We start from the raw sequence: 26161 nt of genomic DNA, 5'->3' as shown, positions 1-26161 counted from the left end.
AGCAGGAATCCTAAAGTCAAGCCCTTATCTAAATGTTCAGACGCTGGATATGAGCAGGGTTATCACACTGTGAAATGCCTAGGCAGCAACTCAGAAAAACAAAAGTTGTTTTTCTCATCACAATTGATCCCATGATGCCTCACCATTAATCTTTAGGGAAGATCGTAGGCACTCTCTGGACGGTGGAGATAGTAAAAGCCCCTGGCAGGTTTTTGATCACCCAGCACACGAAACATTTGAGCAAAGCAAAAATGCCATCAGCAATATCACTAGACAAATGACAATTGGAAATCCTGTCTGTAACCGCTCTCCCCCCATTAATTGGGGTCTAGCCAAGAAGATAAAGCCCTTGGATAAGGTTAAGATAGGTATTTGATTTAAAACTTAGGTGAGATTGTGGAATACTAGTACCACATCTCGGGCCATGTTTTGTAAATTTGTCTGAGTTTGTCCAGAATTATTAATATACACACGGCAGGTGGTGCCCCTTACAGCACATACACCTCCTTCCTGGGCCAGTGAGTAATCTAGAGCTAAACGGTTACCCAAGCTGTCTGTGCTAAAGAATCACACTGCTGCTGCTGCGCTATGGCTGGCCTTTGGTCTAACAGCCCAGAGTGCTCGGCCGGCTTGGCTCCCAGGTTGGGGTTTGCTGTAATGACGTGTTGTTTTATGCTCAGTGCAGGGTCACCTTGAGGTGCCTCAGTCCTATTGAGGGTAGTAGGGTCACCTTGAGGTGCCTCAGTCCTGTTGAGGGTAGTAGCAGACCTACTCCCAGTATAATGGGGGTGAATGTGGCAGGCTTTGACATGAGGGGGCAGAGAGCTGAATTGGGGGTGTCTGTTCAGTGATGTGAGTGTTCTCAGGGAGACTGAAGTGCCCTGGAGCGAGCAGACAGGACTCCGGGGTGCGGGGAGGTGGAAGGAGAAATGCGTGGAGAACGTGTGTGACGACACCAGGGCCTGGGACCCACAGTGGGCACAGGCTGCGGGATCAGGAAAGCCAGAGGAGTCAGGGTTCCCCCACGGGTGGCAGAGCTGCAAGGCCCAAGATGGTGGGGATTATACTCCTTGGGACCAGGTGTGGGTCCTGTTCCTCCATGTATGTGGTCAGGGCATCCATACCCATGTCAGGAAAAGGTAGGGTTAAGGGGCCACCACTAAAAGATTTTTAAGAAAGGTTGTTCCAGTAGTGACTCTTCTGCTATCCTACTTGCTATGCCTTGTAATTTACAGGGTGCCCTTCATTTATGTTTGGAGGGGTTTGGGGAAGCAATGTAATTTGGGCTCCAGTGTCAATGAGAGCATCCCAGTGGATAATTAGAGAAGTGAACAGGTGATTGTCCCCAAGAGGAGGGACAAGCTCGGGGAACTGCAGGGTCCCTAGGACAGGGGCCTTGGTGGCTGTCACTCTCACAGATCAGGGTGTGGGATCCTGGGTTCTGCTGCTGGGGCGGGAACATTCTGAGAGGTGACAGCATCATCCTTTGGGATGGGACCACAGTCTCCTGAAGAGCCTGCAGCACCTGAACAAAGGCTTCTAATTTGTGTTCAGCTGTCCCGAGATTAAGTCATCAGGGACCCTGACCTCTGGAGCTGCCAGTATGGAGAGCTTGTTGCTCATCTTGTGAGGGAGGCCGAGCTTCCTTCTGTCTCTGTGGGCTCGGAGGCTTGGAGGGGTCTCTTTCTCTGTAAACAAAGCTCGGAACCAGCTCCAAAGACCCCTAAGAGCCAATCAGTGCCCTTCTCCCTCTTCTTTTGAACGAATTTTTCTTAAAAATCTTGCATTTCTGTCATGGTATAGTTAGGTGTCTCTGTTCCTCATTCACACTGGCCATCGTTGGATGTTTTGGTATGATGGATTGTAACAGGGAATGCCTGGGACAGAGGACGCCTCTTCCCTAACTCCTATGCTGCCACCTCCCATTCTAAGGGGTCCCAGTCAACTGCTGAGGGTCAGGGTCCACCTCCACCTCCACTGGTGCAACATTAGCAGATGTATTGGGGCAAGCTCCAGGCCCCGAGAACATAGTAGCCTTCACAACTTGGCATGTAGATATGCCACTGTGCTCCATAACGCCCAAGCCATGGGGGTCTCACAGGCTTCTAGTAGTTTTTTAACATCCTCTGGGGACGTGGGAGGAGCCGGTACCAAGCGCTTGGGGCCCCACTTTCAGCAGCATGTGATGCGCTTGCCTTGCAGCATTTTGCCTCCCGGGTGCCACGATGGCCCTGATAGTGCTGCCTCCTCAGGGGTTAAGGCCGGCTCCCCAGGCTCAGCACCCGGTCCTGACCCGACACAGTGGGCCCAGCAGCCGGCCTGCCCCTCCGGCTCCAGGGCCCTGGGGAGCTCTCCTTGGCTCCCAGTACATCATAGCCTGTCCCCCAGCCCTGTCCCTGCGTGGAGGAAAGAGTCAGAGCCTGACCGTCCAGGTTAGCTCACCTTGGCCCAGTGCCCAGACTTGCATATGTGGTGGTCGCCAATCACCTCCACACCTGACCCCGAGTGGGGTCTCCTTTGGAGGATAATGGGAGACAGAGCTGCTTCAGACTGGGGCCTGCTGGCTCGTCTCTGCAGTGGAGTCTGACCTTTTACAGCACCAGCAGTTTAGGGTGGGAATTCTCAGCAGAGCCTGGCGTCACCACACGCAACAGTGCAGCGCAGCGGCACTGACTGCCGGCCAGCAGTGGATCCTCCCAGGGAGACTGAGCGGTCTGGAGGGGGAAGAGAGCCACCCGCAGCTCCAAGGCATCGGATGGGCGTACAGACTGCGCCCACGATTCCATCCTCCTCTTCAACTGTATTCAGCAGCTGGAGCTGCTGTACTGAATTAAGAACATGCGAATTATGACCTGCCGTGTGAGGGGGCACCAACCACCCTTACTGGTTGGCAGGTAGCTCCCTGGGCATCCGAGCTCCCACTCTGGGGAAGTGGAGCCCCGGGGGTCATTCTGATGCAAGGTGCAGTTTCAGTACGCCCACGTAAAGGAAGTAGAGTCTCAGGATTTACTCATGGATCCTAGAGGGGGCCAGGGCACAGTGAGGCGGGAGAGTGCCGTCCTGCATCCCAGGCCACCAGCCAGCAGGAGATGGAGAGCGGGACAGCAAGCACCTAGGACTTACAAGGTTGCTGGAGTAGAGGTCACTAACTTTTTGCGGGCTTAACTCTTGAGTGTTTATTTTAAAAGGTTCCCCGGGAGAAGCAGAGCAGGCACTTAAATGGTGGGAATCCTAAACTCAAGTTCTTTCTTTTTTAATAAATTTATTTATTTATTTATTTACTTTTAGCTGCGTTAGGTCTTTGTTGCTGCGCACGGGCTTTCTCTAGTTGTGGTGAGCGGGGGCTGCTCCTCACTGAGGTGCCTGAGCCTCTCACTGCGGCAGCCTCTCCTGCTGCGGAGCACGGGCTCTAGGTGCGCAGGCTTCAGTAGCTGTGGCTTGCAGGCTCTAGAGCACAGGCTCAGTAGTTATGGCTCACAGGCTCTAGAGTGCAGGCTCAGTACTTGTGGCGCACAGGCTTAGTTGCTCCGCAGAATGTGGGATCTTCCCGGACCAGGGCTCGAACCTGCGTCCCCTGCATTGGCAGGCTGACTCCCAACCACTGCACCACCAGGGAAGTCCCTAAACTCAAGTTCTTATCTAAATATCCAGACCCTGGGTGTGAGCAGGGGTATCACACTGTGAAACGCACAGGCAGCAACTCAGAAATAAGTGGTTGTTTTTTCAGAGAAACAAAAGTTGTTTTTCTCATCACACCCCGCTGCCTCCCCACCCAACCTCCACTAATTAGTGTTTATTTTTCTTTCTCTCTCTTTCTGATCACACACTTGCTGTTGCCAGCGGTGGCGCTGCCTGTCCTGGAGCCTGTCCCCCATCCCTTCATACCCACCCCCAATAGTGATGTTGCTATTACTCCTGGCATGACAGCCTCATGCCACTGGGTCATCTTTGGCCTTCAGCCAGTAAGATATTAAGATTTCAGATCAAAGAGCAATAAGCACATAGAAAAGCTGCTAAGGGTCTCTGAGGAATGTGAATGGGGAGGGCCGATGGAGAGGGAGGTGAACTTCGGGTGCCTTGGGCATCAGGGATTGTAAGTGATGGACACCAGAGGCCCTGTCTACTGAGGAGAAAGATATAAGGCCTGTTTCTTAATTTGCTGGCGCATGTGTATTCAAGATGAAAATTAAACTGCAAATGATACTGGAGAAAACTGCTGACAATAATGTTGGTTACAGCTGTTGAAGCTATAAAGCTGGAAAAAGGCAAAAAAATTGGTTTAAAAGTGCATAAGGAATACCAACTTCAGTTCCTTATATGAACGGCTTATTATTTAGCCTAATTACTATCATTTTAGGAATTATGCATACCATTAAATGCATCAGATTTATTTGTGTGAATTTTGTCTTATTACAGTGCTAGAGTCTGTTTTGTCAGCTGAGTCATGGTAGTCTGTACTCACATTGACTGATGGATCTTACATTTGATCTATCCTTTCTGTGTAAGTTCCTAGGTTACTCTTTAGATAAATCTGACCTTTCTAAGATCAGCTACTTTGCATATCTTATCACACTAAAGGATGGGTATTTGGTTATAAAAGACAGCAAACATTGTCAGGAGAACAGGCAGACATTAGAAGATCGCAGATTTTTCCCTAGCTTACTCTGTGGAACCTAGGCATTTACATTTTGAAATACTCTCTAGTATGCCTAAGTGCTTAGTGGAAGCGACTGACAGACATTCCTTCCTACTTAGGATGAAGAGTGGGGATGGTAAGACGAGTGGCTGTGAAACCTTATAGAATATAGAATAGCAGGAAGAGAGGAAAGGAAAGAGGCTCCCTCGAAGAGGAACTGAGTGTTTTACAGTCATCCCTCAGTATCCAAGGGGGATTGGTTCAAGGACCCCCAGGGTACCAAAATCTGAGGATGCTCAAATCCCTTTCAGTCAGCCCTCCATGTGTGGGCTCTGCATCCACAGATTTCAACCAACCTTGTGGATATGGAGGGCTGACTGTATGTGTGGAATCATGGCCACTGAGCTCAGAAGACTTGAAATGGGAAACCTCAATAGTTGTTGGTTTGTATTTCATGAGACAAGGAGGTGAAAGAACTTAGTTTTGTTAGTCCTTAGTTCTCTTAATTCTTAGTTGGTTTTGATTGAGGTAATGGAAATGGTTTTCCATCCAAGAGTCATTCCTGTTTCCATGGTATACATTAGAAAAACTGTTAGTAAAAACATTTCTAGGAATATCATATATTTGTTAATTTGGAGAGTGAGTACTTAGTAGACCAGGAGCATCTTAGAAGTTTATAGTTTTTCAGTTTTGCATGTCAAGGGGATGCATGGTAGGTGCTCACAATAAATTTGTTGAATTGTGTTTGTGAATTCTCTCTCTGAAGAAATGTCAGTAAAGTAGATGACAGTAATAGTAGCTAAATTTACTGAATGTGTACCTTTGTGCCTGGCATTGTTTCATCTAATGGATACAACCACAGCGGGAGGCAGGTATTACCATCTCTTTTTACAGATAAGGAAACTGAGGCACAGAGAAGTTAGATAATTTCCCCAGTACACAGATGCTAAGATTGAGCTCCCCGTCAAATTTAACTGCTTAATTAACTCTTACGTACTGTGTTGTTCATTGTCTCCTGTGTTGATTATGTTGAAATTAAAAACTAGTTTTTAAATACTTGAATAAATTGGAATGATAAGCTACATTGTAATGACATGCAAACATTTCCCAAAGAATATTATAATATTCACCATATTACTCAAAAGCAAAAAGTTTAAGTGCTTTGATTTTCTTTGGCTGATTTACCAAAGATAGTAGGATGACCATATAATTTATCATCCAAACTAAAACTGAAAGGTGATATTAACAATTATGTGGTGATAACAGGAATAAATGGTACTGTCCCAGCAACTACATTATGCCATCACCCTACTGATTGTTGTTTGTCTGACTTCGTATTAAAACAATTCTTCACATTTTTGACCTTTTAGGGGGATTCCTCAATGTCAATGTAAGTGAAGTCAGTTTTGATGAAATTCATCACCTCTTCTCCAAGGATTTAGATATTGAGCCAGGAGGTCACTGGAGGCCTAAAGACTGTAAACCCAGGTGGAAGGTGAGGTCCATTTTTTCATAAGTAGTGTGACTATTACTATGCATTTGAGGAAAAGTGTGTTTGATTCAGAATATATAGTCAAATCCCTTTGTCCTGATAAATTTAAGACATCAAAATGCTTGTGTTTAATGTGTAAGTATTCACAGTCCAAATGTGAGTTAATCGTGTTACCTGTGAAGCTGAACGGCACCTGTGCGTATACAGATACATACTCCTGTGTTCAGTCTCTTGGAGATCCTGGTGATAAGTACCTCGCTTGAGATTGGCTTGGAAAACAGATGATTTTTCCCTGTTCTGTTTGGAAGACAGGCTGTGATTTCTTTGCTTGCCGCTGCTGTCCCTAGTGGTTACTGACACCTACAGGCATAGCCCCACCAAGGCCTGGAAACAGTGGTTTCCAGTCGGGCCCAGCATTGGGGTTCCTGAGTCGCAGCATTCTAAAGACGCTGCTCGGCGGTCACTGCAGGACACAAAAAGAAGAACTTCGGGCTCTTCTTTGCCTCTGTTTCAGAAGGCAGAGCACAGGCTTTTAATCTTTTTGATATATCAGAATCCTCCTTTTAATGTTTTGTTTGAAAAACTATAAGGAAGTGGGCCTGCCCCTGCTGCTTAAAAAAAATTGAAAACCATGGTTTAAATCAGAGTTGTTCTCAGTACTGTGAAATTGGTTAATAAGCACGTGTTCATGTAATGTTATGTTTGAATAGGAAGCAGCATTTATGTAGTTCAAGTAAAAACTACATATAATTAAATCAGATATTACATCCTGAAGGATTGTGCTGTAGCCTGAATCTGGAAACAGTTTTCAGTTCCTCTTTTAAATATCAGTATTTTGCCAAAATGTTTTGTCTTTTGGTACCAAAAAAAGTCACTCCTGGGAAGGAGAATTGTATGCTGTTAAGCTTATGATAAAAGCCCTCTGACTTAAATGGCCTTGAACTCTTTGTGTTTGGGGATGTTGGGGATGTGTATTATTTACGTCTGCATCCCTAACGTAGAGCTTACCCTCTCTTGTATAAAGGGGAAGCGCTAAACCCAGTTTTGTTGAGTTGAGTTTATGAGACAGATACATGTCTTGTTGTAAATTGTTAAATAAATGTTTGGGTTTTTTCCCCTCAAACAAGTTGTAAAGCTGCTGAAATGGATTCCAGTACAGATTTTGGCAACACATTCTATATTGCAGTTGTTTTATACTATTTCCCAGATCAGATTCAGATAATAAATGAATCTTTTCCTATTTCATGATTGAGTTTCCTCACATTTGTATATAAAATGTGGCCCAATTTACATAATGTTACTTTAAAAAATGTCCTGGGCAAAATAAATTCTTTTTCTTACTTGGGTGATGAGTATGTACGTTGAACGCTAACAGAAGAAAAAGCATACTCAATCACAAAGGCTGTGGGGTAGAATGGAGGTTGGTTCTCAGATGTATATTAATACACGTGATGTATACCTCTCACGTGTGCACTGTGTGGTATAGCAGTAGGATAAGTTGGGATCAGGAAAATTAAGTCTTCTTGTCCTTTCTTCAGTGGTCTGTATCAGATGTTGGATTTTAAATTTTAGCGTTTGTTTTCGTCTCATATTCTAGAGGAGAGATATATCACACATAAGTAGTTTCTACTTACAGATTTTAGTAGACTGTAAACTCCAGTGAATCGGTAGGTAACAGTATTGAAAGTGAAGTTTCAAGAGCCAGCTAATTCAGGGATCTAAAAATTGGCTTATTTTATTTAGGAACTATATGGTACTGTTGCTCTTATTTCAGTTATGCACAAACCCTTCTCAGAATATAGTCTCTAGTTCTGAGCTACGCAGCTCAAGGTATGAGAGGGAATTTGGAGATCGTTCAGAGGCGACCTCTACCTGCTATGCTTAATCAAATAATTTCCGCCCCCACCTCACCCCTGCTATCTGTTTACATTCTAATAATGCTCCATTCTAATCTTGGAACTGAGTTGAGAGAGAAGGAAACAAGAAGTAACTAGATTTATGTGAAACATCTACTATCAACTTGATTCTTAATATTTGAGGATCTTTTTCTTTTAAAAGAAATACCAACTAAGTTCATCAAAGACCAATTAAGTGGAATTAATCTTCTAAAATTAGTGATTTCACCAATTCCTAGGTATTTTGAACATCGCAGGTCGCAGTGGAAGATTGAGCACAGGTCGGGTGCCTTGTAGAGGCAAGATTATTTCTAAAAGAGAGGTTGGCAGAGGAGCAAGGTGATGCTTTTCAGGTCATTAAAGTGAAGTGTTTACCTGTGATGTTGCCTGTGTTCCATTCAGGGTTCAGGTGGAGGCCTGAACCACTTTGGTCTAAAACCTAAGGCTTTAAAGAATCAGGCAACTGCTTGATGGGGTTATCTGCTCGGAGGCCTGGAGTTCTGTTTCTAGTCCAAGGTTCCTCAAAGATGGGTCTTAGCCACGTGTTTCAGAGCTACCTGGGGTGTTTGGTAAAAAAGAAGATTCTTGAACTCAGTCCTCAGACATTCTGATTCTGTTGGTGGAAAGGGACGCGAACCTGCAATTTTTATCATGTGCCTCCTGTTTAAGAAGCTCCTGTACGCACTGGAAGTGAGGGGGAGGGGAGGAGGGACCTGAAACACTGCAGGAGAATGAAGGCTTGGCAGCTTCTACTCTATTCTGTCTTAGTCAGTGGCAGACAGCTAGTGCACACTTAAAGGTAGGCAAGTCAGAAACCATGTCATTTAGGGACATCGTAGCGGTAGTGTGCTTGAAGTTTGAAACTAGGGTAGAATCTTGGTGGGGAAAATTTATGTAGTCAACATTTTTCTTGCTAATCTCTTCATGGTGAGTGTAGGAGAAAATGAGCAAGGATGAAAAATAGGTGCATACATTCAGTAAGATTAGTGGTTTTAAAGTGGGAGCAAAGTGCGTGTGGATGATTTTGCTTGAACAAGAGGTGGTGAGGAGAGATTCATGAAGATGACTCTTGTTTTTCCGAAGGTAATGACCAGATGATTAGTTCTGTCTCCAGTGGAGATGCTTCAACAGGAGAGTGGCTCCAGCAGCAAATTAGGGCACCTGTAAGAAAGAATGTCCTGAAACAAAGGCTATTAAACCTTGAGATAAACTACCACAGAATACCGAGATCTTCTCTTCTTAGACAATAAATTGTAAACTGTTGACAGTGACATTCCACAGCCAAAGGAAGGGACGTGCCAAATGAATTTTTAGATGCTATTTAGCTTTGTTTTAATAAAAACTTTACTTTAGGCATATTCAAAACCTTTGATAACTGTCTCATTAATATGTGGACATGCATTTGTTGTAAAAACGACAGTTTAGCTTCTTTGAACTTGCCATGACACTGGTCATTTTCTTTCTCTTGTAATACTCTGTTTCCATATAATATTAAGGAAAAATCAACTCAATATTTTAAATGTTTTATTGAAGAAATTACTGTATTAGGGGCCATGACAACCTTTGTTTATTCTTAGATGTTCAACTGATTACTCAGCCTCATTGTATTTAATATGGGCTGTCTTTAATATGGACTCGGCAGCTTTTTAATAGCGTCTTTCCTTAAACATCTGTAATGTGTCTTAACTGCTTTTATAGCCCATTTACATCATAGGCAGCCAACTTGTGGCCAAACTCAAAACCAAGAAGAGCAAGCTCGACCCTAATTTTGCTAGAAGTTATCACACTGATATATTTCAGATAAGATCAGTGGTAGGGGTTTGTACTTGCCATCTAACTCCTTTTTCTCCTTTCACTTTCATAGCAGTTTCCTATCCTAAGAGTAAACTTAGGGCTTCCTGAGCTGCTTTAGGAGTTGTATAGATTTGGGAATTCTGTGGAGATGCCAACAATGGATACTGAGGCCTGTCAGCAAGTCTCCTCAGTCAGAAGGGAGTGCTCAGCACCAACTTGCAGTACGCGGGCCTCTCACTGTTGTGGCCTCTCCCATCGAGGAGCACAGGCTCCAGACGCGCAGGCTCAGCGGCCATGGCTCACCGGCCCAGCCACTCCGCGGCATGTGGGATCTTCCCAGATCGGGGCACGAACCCGTGTCCCCTGCATCGGCAGGTGGACCCCCAACCACTGCGCCACCAGGGAAGCCCAGGAGGGACTCTTAGATGTGGGTTCCGTATTGTTCTGTAGCCTCGTGGTCCTCAGGCTCATATAAGCCAAGAGTCACCTTATGCAGCAAACCAAAGAAGAATGGGACCCAGAGTGGGGCTGGCAGAGGCACCAGACCCCTTTGGTTCCTACCACTTACCAAATGTGAATCAATGTAGACATGAAAATATCAGCCTCAGAACAGCCATTGTCTCTTTCTCTTTTCCACTGTCTCATCATCATTAAGGGAAAATTAGTGGTGGAGTTTTTAGTTTAGATGTCTTCAATTTTATGAAACCATGTATTGTTCTCTTTTAAAATAAAACTATTTTAATAATTTAAAATTTTCTCTCATGTATGATCCTGGTAATGTAAAATACACAGGTAAATGTTACTATTTTCTATTGACTACATCTAATGTCATGTCCTGATTTTACAAGTAGGATCAGATCCTAAAGCTATGCATTGTCAATTATTTACATTTATTCATTCATCAGTAAAATTTATTTGGTATAGTTGAAATTTTAATAAGTCCCATGTTTAATGTTGTTACATAATTTTTTGTTTAACTAGTTTATTAGGCTGTATTTAAAACTCCAAAATAGAGAATGACACATAGACATTGTTATTAGACATATTTTGATTCTTATGTTCTTTGAAAATCTCATGATTTTGGAATTTATAATTTTTTTGGCATTTTTTAATTGGACTATAGTTGATTTACAGCATTATGTTAGTTTCAGGTATACAGCAAAGTGATTCATTCAGGTGTACAACAAAGTGAATATATATATATATATATATATTCCTTTTCAGATTCTTTTCCATTATAGGTTATTACAAGACACTGAATATAGTGCCCTGCGCTATACAGTAAATCGCTGTTGCTTGTCTGTTTTACATATAGTCGTGTGAATCTGTTGCTCCCATACTCCTAATTTATCCCTCTCTTCCCCTTTCCCCTTGGTAACCATAAGTTTCTTGTCTACATCTGTGAGCCTGTTTCTATTTTGTATATAGATTCATTTGTATCATTTTTTAGATTCCACATATAAGTAATATCATATAATATCTGTTTTTGTCTGTATGATTTACTTAGTATGATAATCTCTAGGTCCATCCATGTTGCTGCAAATGGCAAATATTTCATTCTTTTCGATGGCTAATATTCAATTGTGTATATGTGCCACATCTTCTTTATCCATTCATCTGTTGACGGACACTTAGGTTGCTTCCATGTCTTGGTTATTGTAAAAAGTGCTGCTGTGAACATTGGGGTGCATGTATCTTTTTGAATTAGAGTTTTCATCTTTTCCAGATATGTGCCCAGGAATGGGATTGCAGGATCATGTGATAGCTCTATTTTTAGTGTTTTAAGGAACCTCCATACTGTTTTCCATAGTGGCTGCACCAATTTCCATTCCCACCAACAGTGTAGGAGGGGTCCCTTTTCTCCATACCCTCTCAAGCATTTGTTATTCGTAAAACTTTTTTTTTTTTTTTTTTGTGGTACACGGGCCTCTCACCACCGTGGCCTCTCCCGTTGCGGAGCACAGGCTCCAGACGCGCAGGCCCAGCGGCCATGGCTCACGGGCCTAGGCGTTCCACGGCACGTGGGATCTTCCTGGACCGGGGCACGAACCCGTGTCCCCTGCATTGGCAGGCGGACTCTCAACCACTGCGCCACCAGGGAAGCCCTTTATTTGTAAACTTTTTGATCATGGCTCTTCTGACTGGTGTGAGGTGATACCTCATTGTAGTTTTCATTTGCATTTCTCTAATAGTTAGCGATGTTGAGTATCTTTTTATGTGCCTGTTGGCCATCTGTATGTCTTCTTTAGAGAAATGCCTATTTAGGTCTTCTGATTTTAGAATTTATAATCTGTAGAAAACTTATTTGTTTTAATTTCAGTTTTTAGAAAATTCACAATTATAATAAGGCTAGCTTAGCTCAGAAATTGCTAAGAAAAGCAATGGTTAGAAAACATTTTAGCTTTTTCAAGGGCAAAATCTGAATTGTAGGGTCACTTGGCTTGTATATGATGAAGTTTGGATCCAGGAAAGAGGACTTGAGTAAGTGATGATTGATCATTATTCATTTATTCCCATATTATAGTAGCACACTTTGTAAACAGTGATTTTTAGTTTTGAGAGTCTTGATCATTTTTTTTCTTATTAGAAGAAGGATTGGTCTACTGAGAAACCATTTTAATTCCCGTAAACGTGTTTTTTTTTTTTTTTTTGATTACATAAGATACACATTTCTTTAGTTTATTTAAGGGATGAATTTCTCTGATGCTCATGCTTGTTTACCTTATCTTTTTTGTTGAGCTTAACATTTTAACATAATTTTATTATCAATTTTAAACTGAATATTATCCTACCACTGAAATAAACATGGAGTGTATCAAAAATTTAATTGTGCATTTTGATTAGATGAAAAATATTATATTAATATAATTGTCAAACTTCATTTATATTCCATGATATATCTGTTATATTTTTCAAAAATATCTCTAGACCAGGTGAGCCACGTTCGATACTAGATATTCAGGTGGAATCTCTTTTAAATTCAATTTAAAACCCATATACTTATTATTTATGATCTACTTTAAAACCTAGAAATCAGTCTGGACACATCCCTCTCCCTCACTCCTTATATCCATTCCAGGAATAAATCCTGTTCATTTACCTCTTCAGTGTTTCAAAAATTCCTGTACTTCTCTTCTTGTCCTCCACCCAGCCTCTGTTCAAGCTACCATTACCTCTTGTCTTGACTTTGCATTAATCTCTAACCAGCTCCCTGAGCCCACTTTTGGTTTTCTCCAATCTGCTTTACACTGCTCTTCATAGTAGTGTTTGCCATCACCAAAGCTGACTTTATCACTCTTTTAAAATCTTTCCACGACTTTCATGGTTTTCATAGGATAAGGACCACAGTCCCTAGAACGGCCTTCAGAGCCCATTTATACCTCTCCAGGTTCACAGGCGCTTAAATGGCACAAAGACAAGGGCCTTGTCTGTTTTTGCCCATTGTTGGATCTCTGGTGAGAAAATTCATGAGTAAGAGAACCTCAAGGGTCAGTTTTTATCTTTTACCTCTAGGGCTTGCTGCTGTATTTATTTACATATGTGACTCTTTTGTTTTAAAGGTGGCAGTTCTCATTCCTTTCCGTAATCGCCATGAACATCTTCCAATTTTTTTCTTGCATCTGATTCCAATGCTCCAAAAACAGCGGCTGGAATTTGCCTTTTATGTCATTGAACAGGTGAGAATATTTTTCAAAATGGTAACTAGGTATACTAGAACGTAGTAAACTCTTAGATACTGTGTAATTAAAAGTGTGTAGTTTAAGGTTAATCCTTGGTTTTATATTTGGGTAAAATTCCATTTTGGATTGAGCCTGTTAATTGTGTATACCACATTTTGTTAATCCTTTTATCAGTTGATGTGTTCCTGTCATTTTAAATCATCTAATGTCTTACCTATTAAAGTGAAATATATATATATATATATATAATTATTCATACTATCAGCTATTTTTTTCTCTGTAAATACTTTAATATCAGTATTCCGTATGTACAGTTTCTTTCAGACTTATTTAAACCCTTTGGAGATATTTTCTGTACTTCTATGTTTTTCTACTTCTGTCATCACCTGCTTTTGTACTTAAGGTGTCATCTTGGATTTCTTCCTTGGTCTCTCCCCAGCCCCACTTCCCAAACACTAGGGTCCTTGCTGAATTTTGTCACTGATTGCTATATAGTATTTCTTTTTTTTTTTTGGCAGTACACGGGCTTGGTGCCCATACATTTGTTCTCTATATCTGTGTCTCTATTTCTGCCCTGAAAACAGGTTCATCTGTACCATTTTCCTAGGTTCCACATATATGTGTTAATATAAGATATCTTTTGTTCTCTTTCTTTCTTTCTTTCTTTTTTTGGTGATACACGGGCTTCTCATTGCTGTGGCCTCTCCCGTTGCGGAGCACAGGCTCCAGACGCGCAGGCTCAGCGGCCATGGCTCACGGGCCCAGCCGCTCCGCGGCATGTGGGATCCTCCCGGACCGGGACACAAACCCACATCCCCTGCATCGGCAGGCAGACTCTCAACCACTGTGCCACCAGGGAAGCCCCGCCTCTGTTTTTAAAGGCATTTTCTCCTGCGAGTCCACACCACTGAGTTATTTTGTGTATGTGATGAAGAAGTCTGCAGAGCAGCTAAGGTCCATATTTTATAAACGTCTTAAGTCTGAATCTTAGCCTTGATCAATATTAATTCAGGCCTGTATGTTTGATAGTGTGTTGTGGTTTTGAGCTAGTAACATCTTTACCACATATGAAATAGAAGAGTCATTTTCCTGCTGGACTGGTGCCAGAAGGGCTAAGCCTTTGACGAGCAGCTCAGAACTCCCAGTTATATATAGAAGGGGGTACAACATATTTCCCTCTTTTCCTTTCCAGACTCCTAAAATGAATGAAAGAAAACAACTTTTAATGAGTTATTAAACTATAAAGACAAAGAGATGGAAGTAGTTGAGCGATCTCAGCCCGTCTCTGGGAGTCAAGAGGCAGGTGGAGCACGGACACGCCCTCCCTTAGCCCAGCACAGGGGGCTCAGACCCATGTGCTGTCAAGGAGGATGGTGACAAGGATTGAGTCTGTCTACTGGACAAAGCCCCCCTGCACATCTCAGCCCTTGAAAGACGAACTGAAGCACTGGGCTAAACTAAGGGATTGTTTAAAAGTTTGATTGCAGAACAGTCAGATCCCTAGTTTCTTAAGTTGGCTTGTGCTGCCAGGTGATTGCTCTGTTGTATCTTGTAGAAAATGAAAAGTTTCTCCTCGGAGAAACCAGCGTGGGTCCTGCCGGTGCTGGTGCAGCCGAACTCTGGCACCTCAGAGTTGCCTGCGGACCCCAAGCGCCCTCGGTCCTTCTCCTTGCCTGGCAGTTTGAAGCCAGTCGTTGGGTGTGAATCCCCCCAACCCCTTCAGCTGAGGTAGGGCGTGAGTGGCCTCTTCACTAGAAGTAGCTTAGCCCCAGGGAGACGATGCCTGGTCTAATGTTGGGAAGTCTCCAGAGGAAGAGGCCAGTTCCTCACTTTATCACCTCCATGAAGCCCGCTTTCATTCATTCAAGAAAGGGGAGACAGCAGGGGACAAGCCAGGTGAGGCCTCTCATTCTCTTGAGGGAAGGAGGGCAGTAAATAATCACGTGGTATGTCAGGTGGTGCCCGGAGCTAAGAGTCGGTAGGGGCAGGGAGATGTGCTCTTTCCGTCAGAGTGTTTACAGAACGCTCTCGGAGGAGGTGAGGTGGGAGCGGCCCTGAACAAAGGAGCAGCCCATGCTGATGTTCGGGGATGTGTGTTCCAGGCAGGGCAGGAGATCGCATGGTGTGTTTGTGCAAAGTGGTCAGTGTTGCTGGAGTGACAAGTGAAGAAAGACATGAGGGAGGAAATCATAGGCGGGAGAGACGCAGGTAATGAAGAACCTGGGGAAGGGGCTTCCCTGGTGGCGCAGTGGTTGAGAGTCCGCCTGCCGATGCAGGGGAGGCGGGTTCGTGCCCCGGTCCAGAAAGATCCCACATGCCGCAGAGCAGCTGGGCCCGTGAGCCATGGCCGCTGAGCCTGCGCGTCTGGAGCCTGTGCTCCGCAACGGGAGAGGCCACAACAGTGAGGGGCCCACATACAGCAAAAAAAAAAAAACCTGGGGGAGGACTTGGGTTGTCCCGCGGAAGGTGAGAAGGTGCTGGAGGCTTCTGAGTAGAGGAATGGTGTGATCTAATGGTCTTTGGAGAAGATGACGGTGCGGAGAGTAGACTGAGCGGGAGCTTCTGCCGCGGGCCAGGCAGCAGAAGATGCTGACTCGGGCTACGGTGGTGTTGGAGGGAGGTGAGCAGTGGCTGGGTTTGGGCTACCTTGGGTTTAGAAGTCAGATTATTTGCTGTTGAAGTGGATGTCCGTTGTGAGCAACGGAGAATGGTCAACCAGGATGCAGGGTTTTTGTCTTGAAGGAGGGTGTTGCCGTTTTCTGAGCTATGGCACACAGAGTGCTGGCGAGGAGGGTTGGGGCTTCTGTTTCTGTTTCAGTTTGGCTTAGGGATTTGCTCGTGCACATGCGTGTGCGTGTGTGGTGTGTGTGCAGCCAAGAGTGCTGTGCCACAACCTCACATACGTATGTGGAGGTTCCCCTCAGCTTTTTAGTGCTTTGCTCTCAACCGTGAATGGACGGCGAAGGGTTCCCACAAAAGGAGACAACACCAATCCAACAAAAGGGATTATAGAAAATATAGACAGTGGAGGGAACAGAGAACATTTTTTAAAAAAATGAACAGTAATAAAAACTCATAATCACTATCCACAGAGAGTGAAGGAAAGATAATGCATCTGTGAAATGAAAACACCATAAAGAACAATCAGAATAAGAAAGTTATCATAAAAGAAAGTGTGATAAGTAAAACAAAACTTTCAATAGAATGGCTGGAAGATAAACTTAAGAAGATAACTCCTAAACTAGAACCAAAGCAGGAGAAATTAAGAAGTATCAATGCCTCACAGGGGTAACCACCTCCAAGGTGGTCCCCAGGGATCCTTGCCTCCTTGTATGGTCTCCTGCCACAACGAATAAGGGCTGACTTGTGTGGACAACCACACTGCAGAGTGACAGTGTGTGATTTTTTAAGCTAGGTCATAAAAGACATTGCCGCTTCTGCTTTGGTCTGTTGGATCACTTGCTCCTGGGGAAGCCAGCTGCCATGTCATGAGGACACTCAAGCAGCCCTGTGGAGAACTGACTTGCCAGCGTCATCTTGCTGGCTGTGTGACTGAGTCCTCTTGGAAGTGGATCTGCCAGCTGACGCCCAGACATCATGGAGCAGTGATCAGGGATCTTTGCCGTGCTGTCAGAATTTCCTATCACAGGTGCTTTGAGCATAATAAAGGACTGTGGTTTTATTAGCCACTAGTTTTGCTGTGATTTGTTAACACATCAGTAGATAACAAATACACTTGCTAATCAGAGTTCTGAAAAAATATAGCAGGAAAAAAACGGGGTTGGGGTGGAGTAAAATGACCAAAGAAATAATATAAGAATATTTTCCAGAAGCAAAGACATGAGTCTTCAGATTAAAGGGGTCCACATGTACACATGAATAAAATATAGAGCTTTAAAGCATATTATTTTGAAACTTTAGAATGCAAATTAAAAAGGGAAGGTATCAAAAAGGTTCTGTAGGAAAAATTACCAGTGATTATGTATCAGAATCATATGAACCTTCTCAGCAGTGCTGATACCTAGAAGATTGTGGAGCCACATGTCGTTAAAATTCTAGGAGAAAGTAATTCTTTTTTTTTTCCCTGGTACGCGGGCCTTTCACTGTTGTGGCCTCTCCCGCCGCGGAGCACAGGCTCCAGACGCGCAGGCCTAGCGGCCATGGCTCACGGGCCCAGCAGCTCCGCGGCATGTGGGATCCTCCTGGACTGGGGCACGAACCCGCATTGGCAGGTGGACTCCCAACCACTGCGCCATCAGGGAAGCCCCGGGGAAAGTAATTCTTAACGTAGAATTTTTTACCCAGTCAGAATATCAATCAAGTGTGAGGGTAGATTGATGGCATTTTCAGTCATTCATTGGCTAAAATATATATATATATATGTATAATATCCATGTGTGTGTGTATATATGTAGAGATATATATATATATATATATATTTTTTTTTTTTTTTTTCCTCCTGTGGATCCTGAGATAGGAAGCTGCTGAAGGATGTTCCTCAGTAAATTGAGAGAGCCAAGTAAAGGACACCGATGATGTAGGGAATGAAAGAGGAGGCCCAGGATGATAGTTGCACATGGTCAGACCAGTCAAGACTGGAGCAAGACGCGAGGGCCATGGCAGCTGGAGTTGGGCTTGGGGGGCGGGTGGAGGAGGAATCGATAAATGGTTTGATGTGTTTCAATGATTGCATCAGTTATTAAAAAATACAGGGCATGCCTGCTGGGGCTTTTGTACAAAGTAATACTAGTTATATAGAAAAGTAAGAAAACAGAAGACAGTTATAAATCTCAGTTTGAGAAAGAAAACAATCATAATTTACTCAACAGTCATATATATGCAGTCATAATAATGCAAATACCGTTGACTTAACAAAAAATTATGACATAACTCTGTTGGGAGAATGGATGGAGGGACAGTGAATGGGGGGGTATAAATCCTCAATGACCATGGTAAGAAATCAGTAGTGTCTAAAAAGTTAATGAGGCAAGGGGATATCAAAACTTTCATTACCTTGAAATGAGGAGATAAGTACCAGAATAAACTACTAGAGGTGTGTAAATGTATTGCTTTTGGAAGATGAAGGTGGGTTAGACATAAAACTTCTTATTTTTATTATAAGCCATTAAGTATTATGTGCACATTTAATGAAAACAGTTTTTTAAATCTTAAAGGAAAGTCATTTGTTCAAACTGTTGATGTACCAGTAATAATATTATAATTTAACTGCCTTTCCTTTTTATTCTCCCATTTCATTGGTGAGGGAAAGCTGTAAAAAGTAAAGTGATTTCTATTACCTCAAGTTAGTGCAGGACCCAGGACTAAAAATTAGTTATTTTTTACTTTTGAGGGCACACTCTGGTGATGACTACACTGTGCATCTCAGTCACTTCTTTCATAATCCTTTTTTGTTTTTTTTTGTTTTGGAAATGATTTTGAGAAATATTGCCAAGGCATAGGTAAATTGCTCTTTAATTTTCTTTAGCTGTAGCATGAAACCTTTTATTGCCAATGCACCTTAATATAATTTTCCTCATAAGTAAAGGGAAGTGGTCATTATATAGGAAGTTGGGTTCTGTGTAATAAGTTCCCACTTTTTTGTCCCTTCAAATGCTCTTGGTCTTTATCATAAACAAGCATAATAAAAATAGAAACTGTTGTCTGGACACTTTATTTTCCCTAGTAATAAAGGGAAATGGTTATAATAAAGGAAATTGGGCTTTGTGTAATAAGTTCCAATTGTTTTTGTCTCTGAGAATGCCTTTGTCTCTATTACAAGCATTAGTAATACAAAGTTAGCCGTCCCTGGCCTTGTTATGTAAGAGAAAGGTTACTGCTTCTTGAGTCACTTTGTTTCCTGCTTCTTTTAGTCTGGACACCATATGGAAAGCTTTGCTAAAAAATACAACCTGTATTATTTTCAATGGCTTTATTTTTTTTCCTGGTCATAAATAATCTATATTCTGATACATTTGAAGTAAAACAGAAGTGTGAATTATATCATTATATAAATTTGATGATCTACCAGTGGCCCTTATAATAACAGTATTTTCTTGTGTGTTACCAAAGTATAAAAGTATGTAATAATTTAAATAGTATATTTGAAAATCCTGAAACATGTTTATTATTTTATCAATTTGGTTTGTATGTATTTATTATTAGTATTTGACCATGATTCAACAAGTTATAAAGGTATAGAAAAAAGTCATGGCAAAGCCTGAGTACATTTCTGTTTTTCTCTTTGTGAAGACTGGCACACAGCCTTTTAACCGTGCAATGCTCTTCAATGTGGGCTTCAAAGAGGCCATGAAAGACAGTGTCTGGGACTGTGTAATCTTCCACGATGTGGATCATCTACCTGAAAATGACCGAAACTATTACGGATGTGGAGAAATGCCACGTCACTTTGCAGCCAAGCTGGATAAATACATGTATATGTAAGTAATGTACACTCTTCTTTTGCAGCACACCTGCAAAATCATATCATTGAAATGGTAGCAGCCTTATGTGCCTGGATCTGAGAGGGCTCAAGAGCCTAGAGAGTATCTTTAACTCCAGCCCGTCCTCGCAGGGAGCCGGGATGTAGGGTCGCTTGTGGTCCATCCAGTCGCTTCCTCACACACAGGTTTCAGTGTGGGGTGGTGGGAAATAGAGCCTGGTTTCGACGGTCAAGGAAATGTGGACGTAACTTCTGATTTTCACGCTTAGCAGTTAGAGGGCTTGGATTTGCATCTTAGGACTTGGATCTCTGAACATTGGTTTCCTTGTTCAGGGAGCACTAGAGCCCATCCGCGGGTTCTGCGAGATCCCAGGCGCTGGGCTGCCCTAGGTAGGAGCACAGCACAGGTTGGCTCCCCTCTCTTCCCTCCCCCAGGGTTGTTCCCGTGCAGTGAAGGCCCGCTCTTCTGCGGTATATTTTCTTCTTCCTAAGCTATGGATTCTTGACCTGCCTTTAATAAGAAGAAACATTTTTTCGTTCTCTGCCTGGAGATGCCTTGAAATGATACTGTCATCGGAGCTGTGACAGTGACTTAAATTGACATTAAAGGTCTAATTTGGGAAAGAGATCACAGTTTTCATTGACTCATGGAAGTGGAGAGGAGAGAAAATAGCCTGGAGCAGGGGAGGTGTTGCCTTCATCACTGTTTTGCCTGCTGCCTCACCCGTCGAGTTAGAGAAGCAAAAAGCCTCAGTGATGAGACCAGGTGAATTAGCGCTGAAACAGGAAGAGTGCCTTTTTTTTGTTTTTTGGTTTTTTTTAGACTGGTTGTTATCATTAGAAAACCTTTTCCTTGTTACCATAGTATCTGAAAGCCAAGTCTGGCGTTACCTTGGGAAGGTCATCCAGGTTCAGGGTCTGATTCTTAGCACTTCTAGAAACTCAATTTTAGTCAGCCCACTAGAGTCAAATTAAATTTAGCATAATTGATTTTTACTAAAAGATATCATAAATGTCATATAAACTAGGGATTCTAAATTAATTTTTTATTTGAAAATATTAATTTCTAATCAGTAAAATATTCATATCTACCTAGACTAATCCCAGGGTGCATAGGGTATCTTGGAAGTTGGAATAGAAATGAGAGAGAATGGCAGCAGAGCAGGGAACGGGCCGGACAGTGCATGGGCTGAAGTGTGATGAGGTGTCCCTGCCCACAGTGGTGCCCACGCCGTGAAGGCTGCTGACCAGAAAGCTCAGGTCCCCAGAGCAGTGTCTCTCTCCCTTTGGACAGTGTCAGGTAAACACTACTAGATTTGTGTTTGTCAAGCTTCCGTTTTCTGTTCTTTATCTATTACACCTTCATTTTATCTAATCTTTTTCTATTCTGGGTATAGTGCAGTTGATTGTTTCTGCTTTTAAGCAGAACGCTAAATGGAATTAACGTGCTTGGCAATTTATACATGTCAGTGAACACACACACACACTTATCCATTTTTACCTATCTACTGATTTCAGGTTTCTCCCAAACCACTAGCCTGGGCAAGCATAATGCAACTGATGTGGGAAACACAGTGGTGCCATGAGTGCTTATTGGCCCTATTGGACCCCAACTGGTATCATAACTAGAATCTAACTTCCCCAGTGCAAGCCTCGTGAGGTACCCTGGTACACCGTGGTAGACTTTGGGGTCAGTATTGCTGTTACTGTCTTGGGGTGCCTTTGGCCCAGTGTGGGACCAGGATTGCTTTGTCCTGCAGCCTGGAGTTCTCTGTGGGAGCTGCCTCTCTCATCTTCTGTGGCCACACAAGGTCCCAGCTGGCACACAGCACTTCCTCCCTGCAGAGAGTGAATCCAGAGTCCTTCCAACAAAAAAGTGAAATCTGCCCCCTCTCTTCCTCTGAGGCAGCTTTGCTTTAGTCCTGGCCAGACTTCCCTCAGCGTGATTTTCAGAGGCTGCGTGTGGTCGTGTTTTCTCTGCTGTTCCTCCACATTGGCCTCGTCCATTCAGGGGCTCTGGCACGTGGCTCCCCAGTAGCACATTTAGGGCCACAGGAATTTATTCAGGACTGCAAGTCTCGGGATGCTGCCTCAACATCAGAAAACCTGTCTGTTTCTAAACAAACAACTTTCACAAATTCCATGGAGGATGAGTTAGAGAAAGGTAAGGAAAATAAAATCCAGATTTAAAAATATAGTCATTTCTCAGAGAAAGGCAAGTACTGTATGATCTCACTTATATGCAGAATCGAAAAAAAAAAAACCCCGAACTTGTAGATAAAGAGAACAGATTTTTGTTGCCAGAGGCAGGGGTTGGGGGTGGATGAAGGGGATCAACAGGTACAAAATTCTAGTTATAAGACAAGTCCTGGGATGTAATGTATAACATGGTGACTCTAGGTAACAAATACTGTACTGTATACTTGAGAGTTGCTAAGAGAATAGCTCTTGAAAGCTCTCATCATGAGAAAAAAGTAGCTATGCATGGTGATGGATGTTAACCAGACATATTGTGGTAATTGTTTTGCAATATATACATATATCAAATCATTATGTTGTACACCTGAAACTAATACAGGGTCAATTACATCTCAAAAAATTGTCATTCTTCTAACTATTAGTGCATTAAAAATAAATATATTTGTAAATATCCACGAATATTTTGGGAGTGTAGTCCAAATAGAGAAGATCATTACAGGAATAGGCAGCTAGCTTTTTCAAAATTAAATGCTAGACTTGTATTTACTAATTTATATTTATCCTAGTCTATATGATAAATAATGTGTTTAATAAATTAAGATCAGTTAATTTAGGAAATTAGCTTAGTAACATCTAACATTGCCTTAGCAGCTATTGATCAAGTCTACTTTTGGTGTGAAAGTAGACCATTTTTGAACGCTAGGTTTTGAGTCTTACAAAGTAACAATACTAAATATTAAATTTCAGTTACCACACGTGTTTTGCGTAACACAGTTAGATGTCCTTGTTCCACTAGAGTGTAAAGATGTTTTGTTTCTTGATGTACTTTACTTTTCCCAGAATATGATTTAATCAACATAATTGTTTATATGGAAGTAGGGGTATATTTTGCAAAGCATGTCAAAGACTGAAAACTCGATTTCATATGGCAAACAGTTTTGATTTCATTTTTAGAATGCTGTATTCTGCTTTCTTTTGTAGTCTTCCTTATAAAGAGTTTTTTGGCGGCGTAAGTGGACTGACAGTGGAACAGTTCAGAAAGATCAATGGTTTTCCTAACGCCTTCTGGGGATGGGGAGGAGAAGACGATGACCTCTGGAACAGGTATGTTGAGGTGCAAATTGCTTAATAATGGAATTTCTGTACATTTCCTGTCTGTTAAGTAAACTGTGCTTTTCTATTCCAGGAAAGGATTCTTTGGGGTGGAAAATTGTTGAGGTTCCTAAATCCTGTGTTGTGTTTCTCCCTTTTTTATTGAGAGTAGTACCCTTTTGAAATTACTGACAGCGTGTACATTAGAGCACTCTTTTGCATTTTAAGTTGAACCCACATGATCTATTTTTATGTTAGATTTTATTTCTTAATGTATTTTCATTTCTGTATGTCGTGTTGTAGGGTTCACTATGCTGGATATAATGTAACAAGACCAGAGGGGGACCTGGGAAAATACAAGTCTATTCCTCATCACCATCGAGGTGAAGTCCAGTTCTTAGGACGGTAAGTTTAATATCATCTTTAGATATCAAGGTTTCAGAATTATTTAATTATGAAAGATTTTTGTAAAAATGCATGGCACTCCCCACAAAAAACTTCTGAAGAGAATTTTCTGTCGATATCATTTTTGTTGATAAAAGTAGAGCATTTTGTGCTTGTTTTGAAGAGATATACGTATACATGTACCTACGTACACACACACATATATGTATTCATGTACTATTAAAGAGTCCAGTTAATTATTTATGTAAAAATGTTTCCTTAACATAAAGCATAATGCATTTTATTTCTTAAGGATATCTAATGTGTAAGAGTGCAAAATAACTTTTTTTCAGGTAGCATTTTAAGACTAGTAAAAATGTTAATTTAGAATAATGGTCTAGAAAGATTTTTAATTATGCGTAAGAACCAAAAATTGTAAAGAGCTCTAAGCGCCTTAATGATAAGAATGACCTTGAGCGTATTCCTCATCAATTTTTCTTTTCAAACATGTTTCTGTTACTTTTAATTTTTTTCTCTAACGCTATAGGTATAAATTACTAAGATACTCAAAAGAGCGCCAGTACATCGATGGGTTGAACAATTTAGTATATACGCCAAAAATACTGGTTGATAGGTTGTATACAAATATATCTGTAAACCTCATGCCAGAGTTAGCTCCAGTTGAAGACTATTAAAAGAAGTAACTCTCCTGGCAAGAGAGACCACAGTGCTGGATCGGGGACTTGGAGTGCACTCTTAATGGAGGTCAGTGAATGGATGTGCCACAGTGCCCTGGGTGGTGAGAAGAAGAGCCTGTGTTCTCAGTGTTTACTTGTGGGATTGTATACAGTCACCCTTCTTCCACCCACCCATCCTCTATCCTGAGACACACCCCATGGTGAGCACTGCAGAGACCAGATGCTGTTGCTTAAGTCTGGCAGTCAAGAGAGCTCCCTACAAAGAGAAAATTTTTATACTAAGATCTATAATTTAATTCAAGAGAATGCTTTATTTCCATTTAAACATATTTTGTACATATGTGATATAAATTAATGTGTTCAAATTGCTGAGAAACAAGATGTGTTGGCAGTTTTGCATGTAATGGGTTATGCCTTTATGGGACTTTTATAAACATTTTTTTATTTGCATGGAATAAAACAATGTAAGTTTATGTCAGTAAACAAAGGTTAACCTTGTGTGAAATGAAGGAACTGTCAATAATTGACAGCCAACTAATACAGTCACTGTTATACTAGTTTTGAGCTTTATACCGTCAGCTTTTTGTGTGGATGAAATCACAGCTTCCTTAGGGTTTTAAAGGGTAAGAAGAAGGGACTTAGCTTTTCTTCCTACGGAGGATTACCTCTTTCTTCCCCCCTTGCTTGCAATCTCATCGGATTTTGCTAAACCACAACCATATTGTTTGTGTATATTGCATGAGTATTACCAAGAAAATCTTAAAAGTTATGATGTGACATGATTTAAAGGACCTCTTTATGTTAAACGTCTCTCATGTACCTCTGGTGTAAGTGTCAGGGATTTTGTGCCTCAAAAAATGTTCCCAAGGTTGCGTGTGGTTGTACACTGTATTTTTTTGAATTCATAGTGAGCAGTGCTTTTATTATTTCTAGTTCAGAAGAGCCAAAAAAAAAAAATCTTCATTTAAAAAAAGCAAAAGAGTTTTGTAAAAGATTGAGTTATGGAAAACCCAGTAGTACTTAAAATATACAAATGAATTATACTATTAGGTAAGAAATTAAATGTTCTATTTTTATGAAGATAAATGCTTAGTAGATAAAAACAAATTTTAAGTTTGATTATTAGACTCATAGGATTTCAAGTTTGGAAGGGATCCTTTTTAATGTTGGCCAATTTCATTCAAACTACATGTATTTTTTTCACTTTTAAGATATCACATCTCTGGTGTTAATTTCCTCACAAAAGCATAAATTAATGATTGAATTAAAATACATTATCAGTTATTTAAATGCATTGGTGTTAATAAGACACTTCTCTAAAACCAGGTTTCTCTCCCTGACATCAAGTATATTACTTACTCTTAAATTTGGATGGCATTTTCATAGCAAAACCAAACAGTATCTTTACTTTGAAAATTATCAACTATGGTTAACCAAAGATTCTTTAAAATATCTTAAGATATTTTCACAAATTTAAAACAAAAAATTAAATATCTATAAAGTGAATCTTCAAGAACATGAGGAACAATAGAAATGGATTATTCATCTAACACAGAAATATGGTTATTTATCTCTCAGGTTGTAAATTTAATTTTGAAGTTGTCATTTTCTATGGCAAATATTAGTAATACAAATGACCACAAACCAAATCATAAAATAACTGAAATTCTTACACTTTGAGAAAACTGGTAGCTCTCGGTTATGATACCAAGCAGAATTTTTCTTCATTTATTTCTTAGAAATATTTCCAAGATATTTGTTTTTCATTTCTTTGCTGGTAACTCAGAATAATGAAAAATCAAACCTTCTGAAAAGCAAGGTATTTGTTCTTTTTTTTTTTTTTTTTTTTTTT

General features: G+C 41.4%; 1 protein-coding gene across 3 annotated transcripts in view; it reads left to right on the top strand.

The window, feature by feature from the left end:
• B4GALT6 (beta-1,4-galactosyltransferase 6) overlaps positions 1-25266 on the top strand; it is a 65407-nt gene extending 40141 nt beyond the window's left edge. For 2 of the 3 annotated variants that reach the window (XM_007455158.1, XM_007455159.1), the window contains 6 exons: positions 6007-6131; positions 13378-13494; positions 19747-19934; positions 23117-23239; positions 23531-23632; positions 24159-25266. In XM_007455158.1, the coding sequence (XP_007455220.1) occupies positions 6007-6131; positions 13378-13494; positions 19747-19934; positions 23117-23239; positions 23531-23632; positions 24159-24306 (803 nt within the window). In that variant the 3' untranslated portion in view covers positions 24307-25266. The remainder of the gene's footprint in view (positions 1-6006; positions 6132-13377; positions 13495-19746; positions 19935-23116; positions 23240-23530; positions 23633-24158) is intronic. The other variant, XM_007455160.1, reaches the window with a different exon arrangement.
• Positions 25267-26161: the final 895 nt, after the last annotated feature.

The sequence above is a fragment of the Lipotes vexillifer genome, unplaced genomic scaffold (genome assembly GCF_000442215.2).
Source record: "Lipotes vexillifer unplaced genomic scaffold, Lipotes_vexillifer_v1.1 scaffold90, whole genome shotgun sequence".
NCBI lineage: Eukaryota > Metazoa > Chordata > Mammalia > Artiodactyla > Lipotidae > Lipotes > Lipotes vexillifer.
This window is presented reverse-complemented; position numbering and strand designations above follow the sequence as displayed.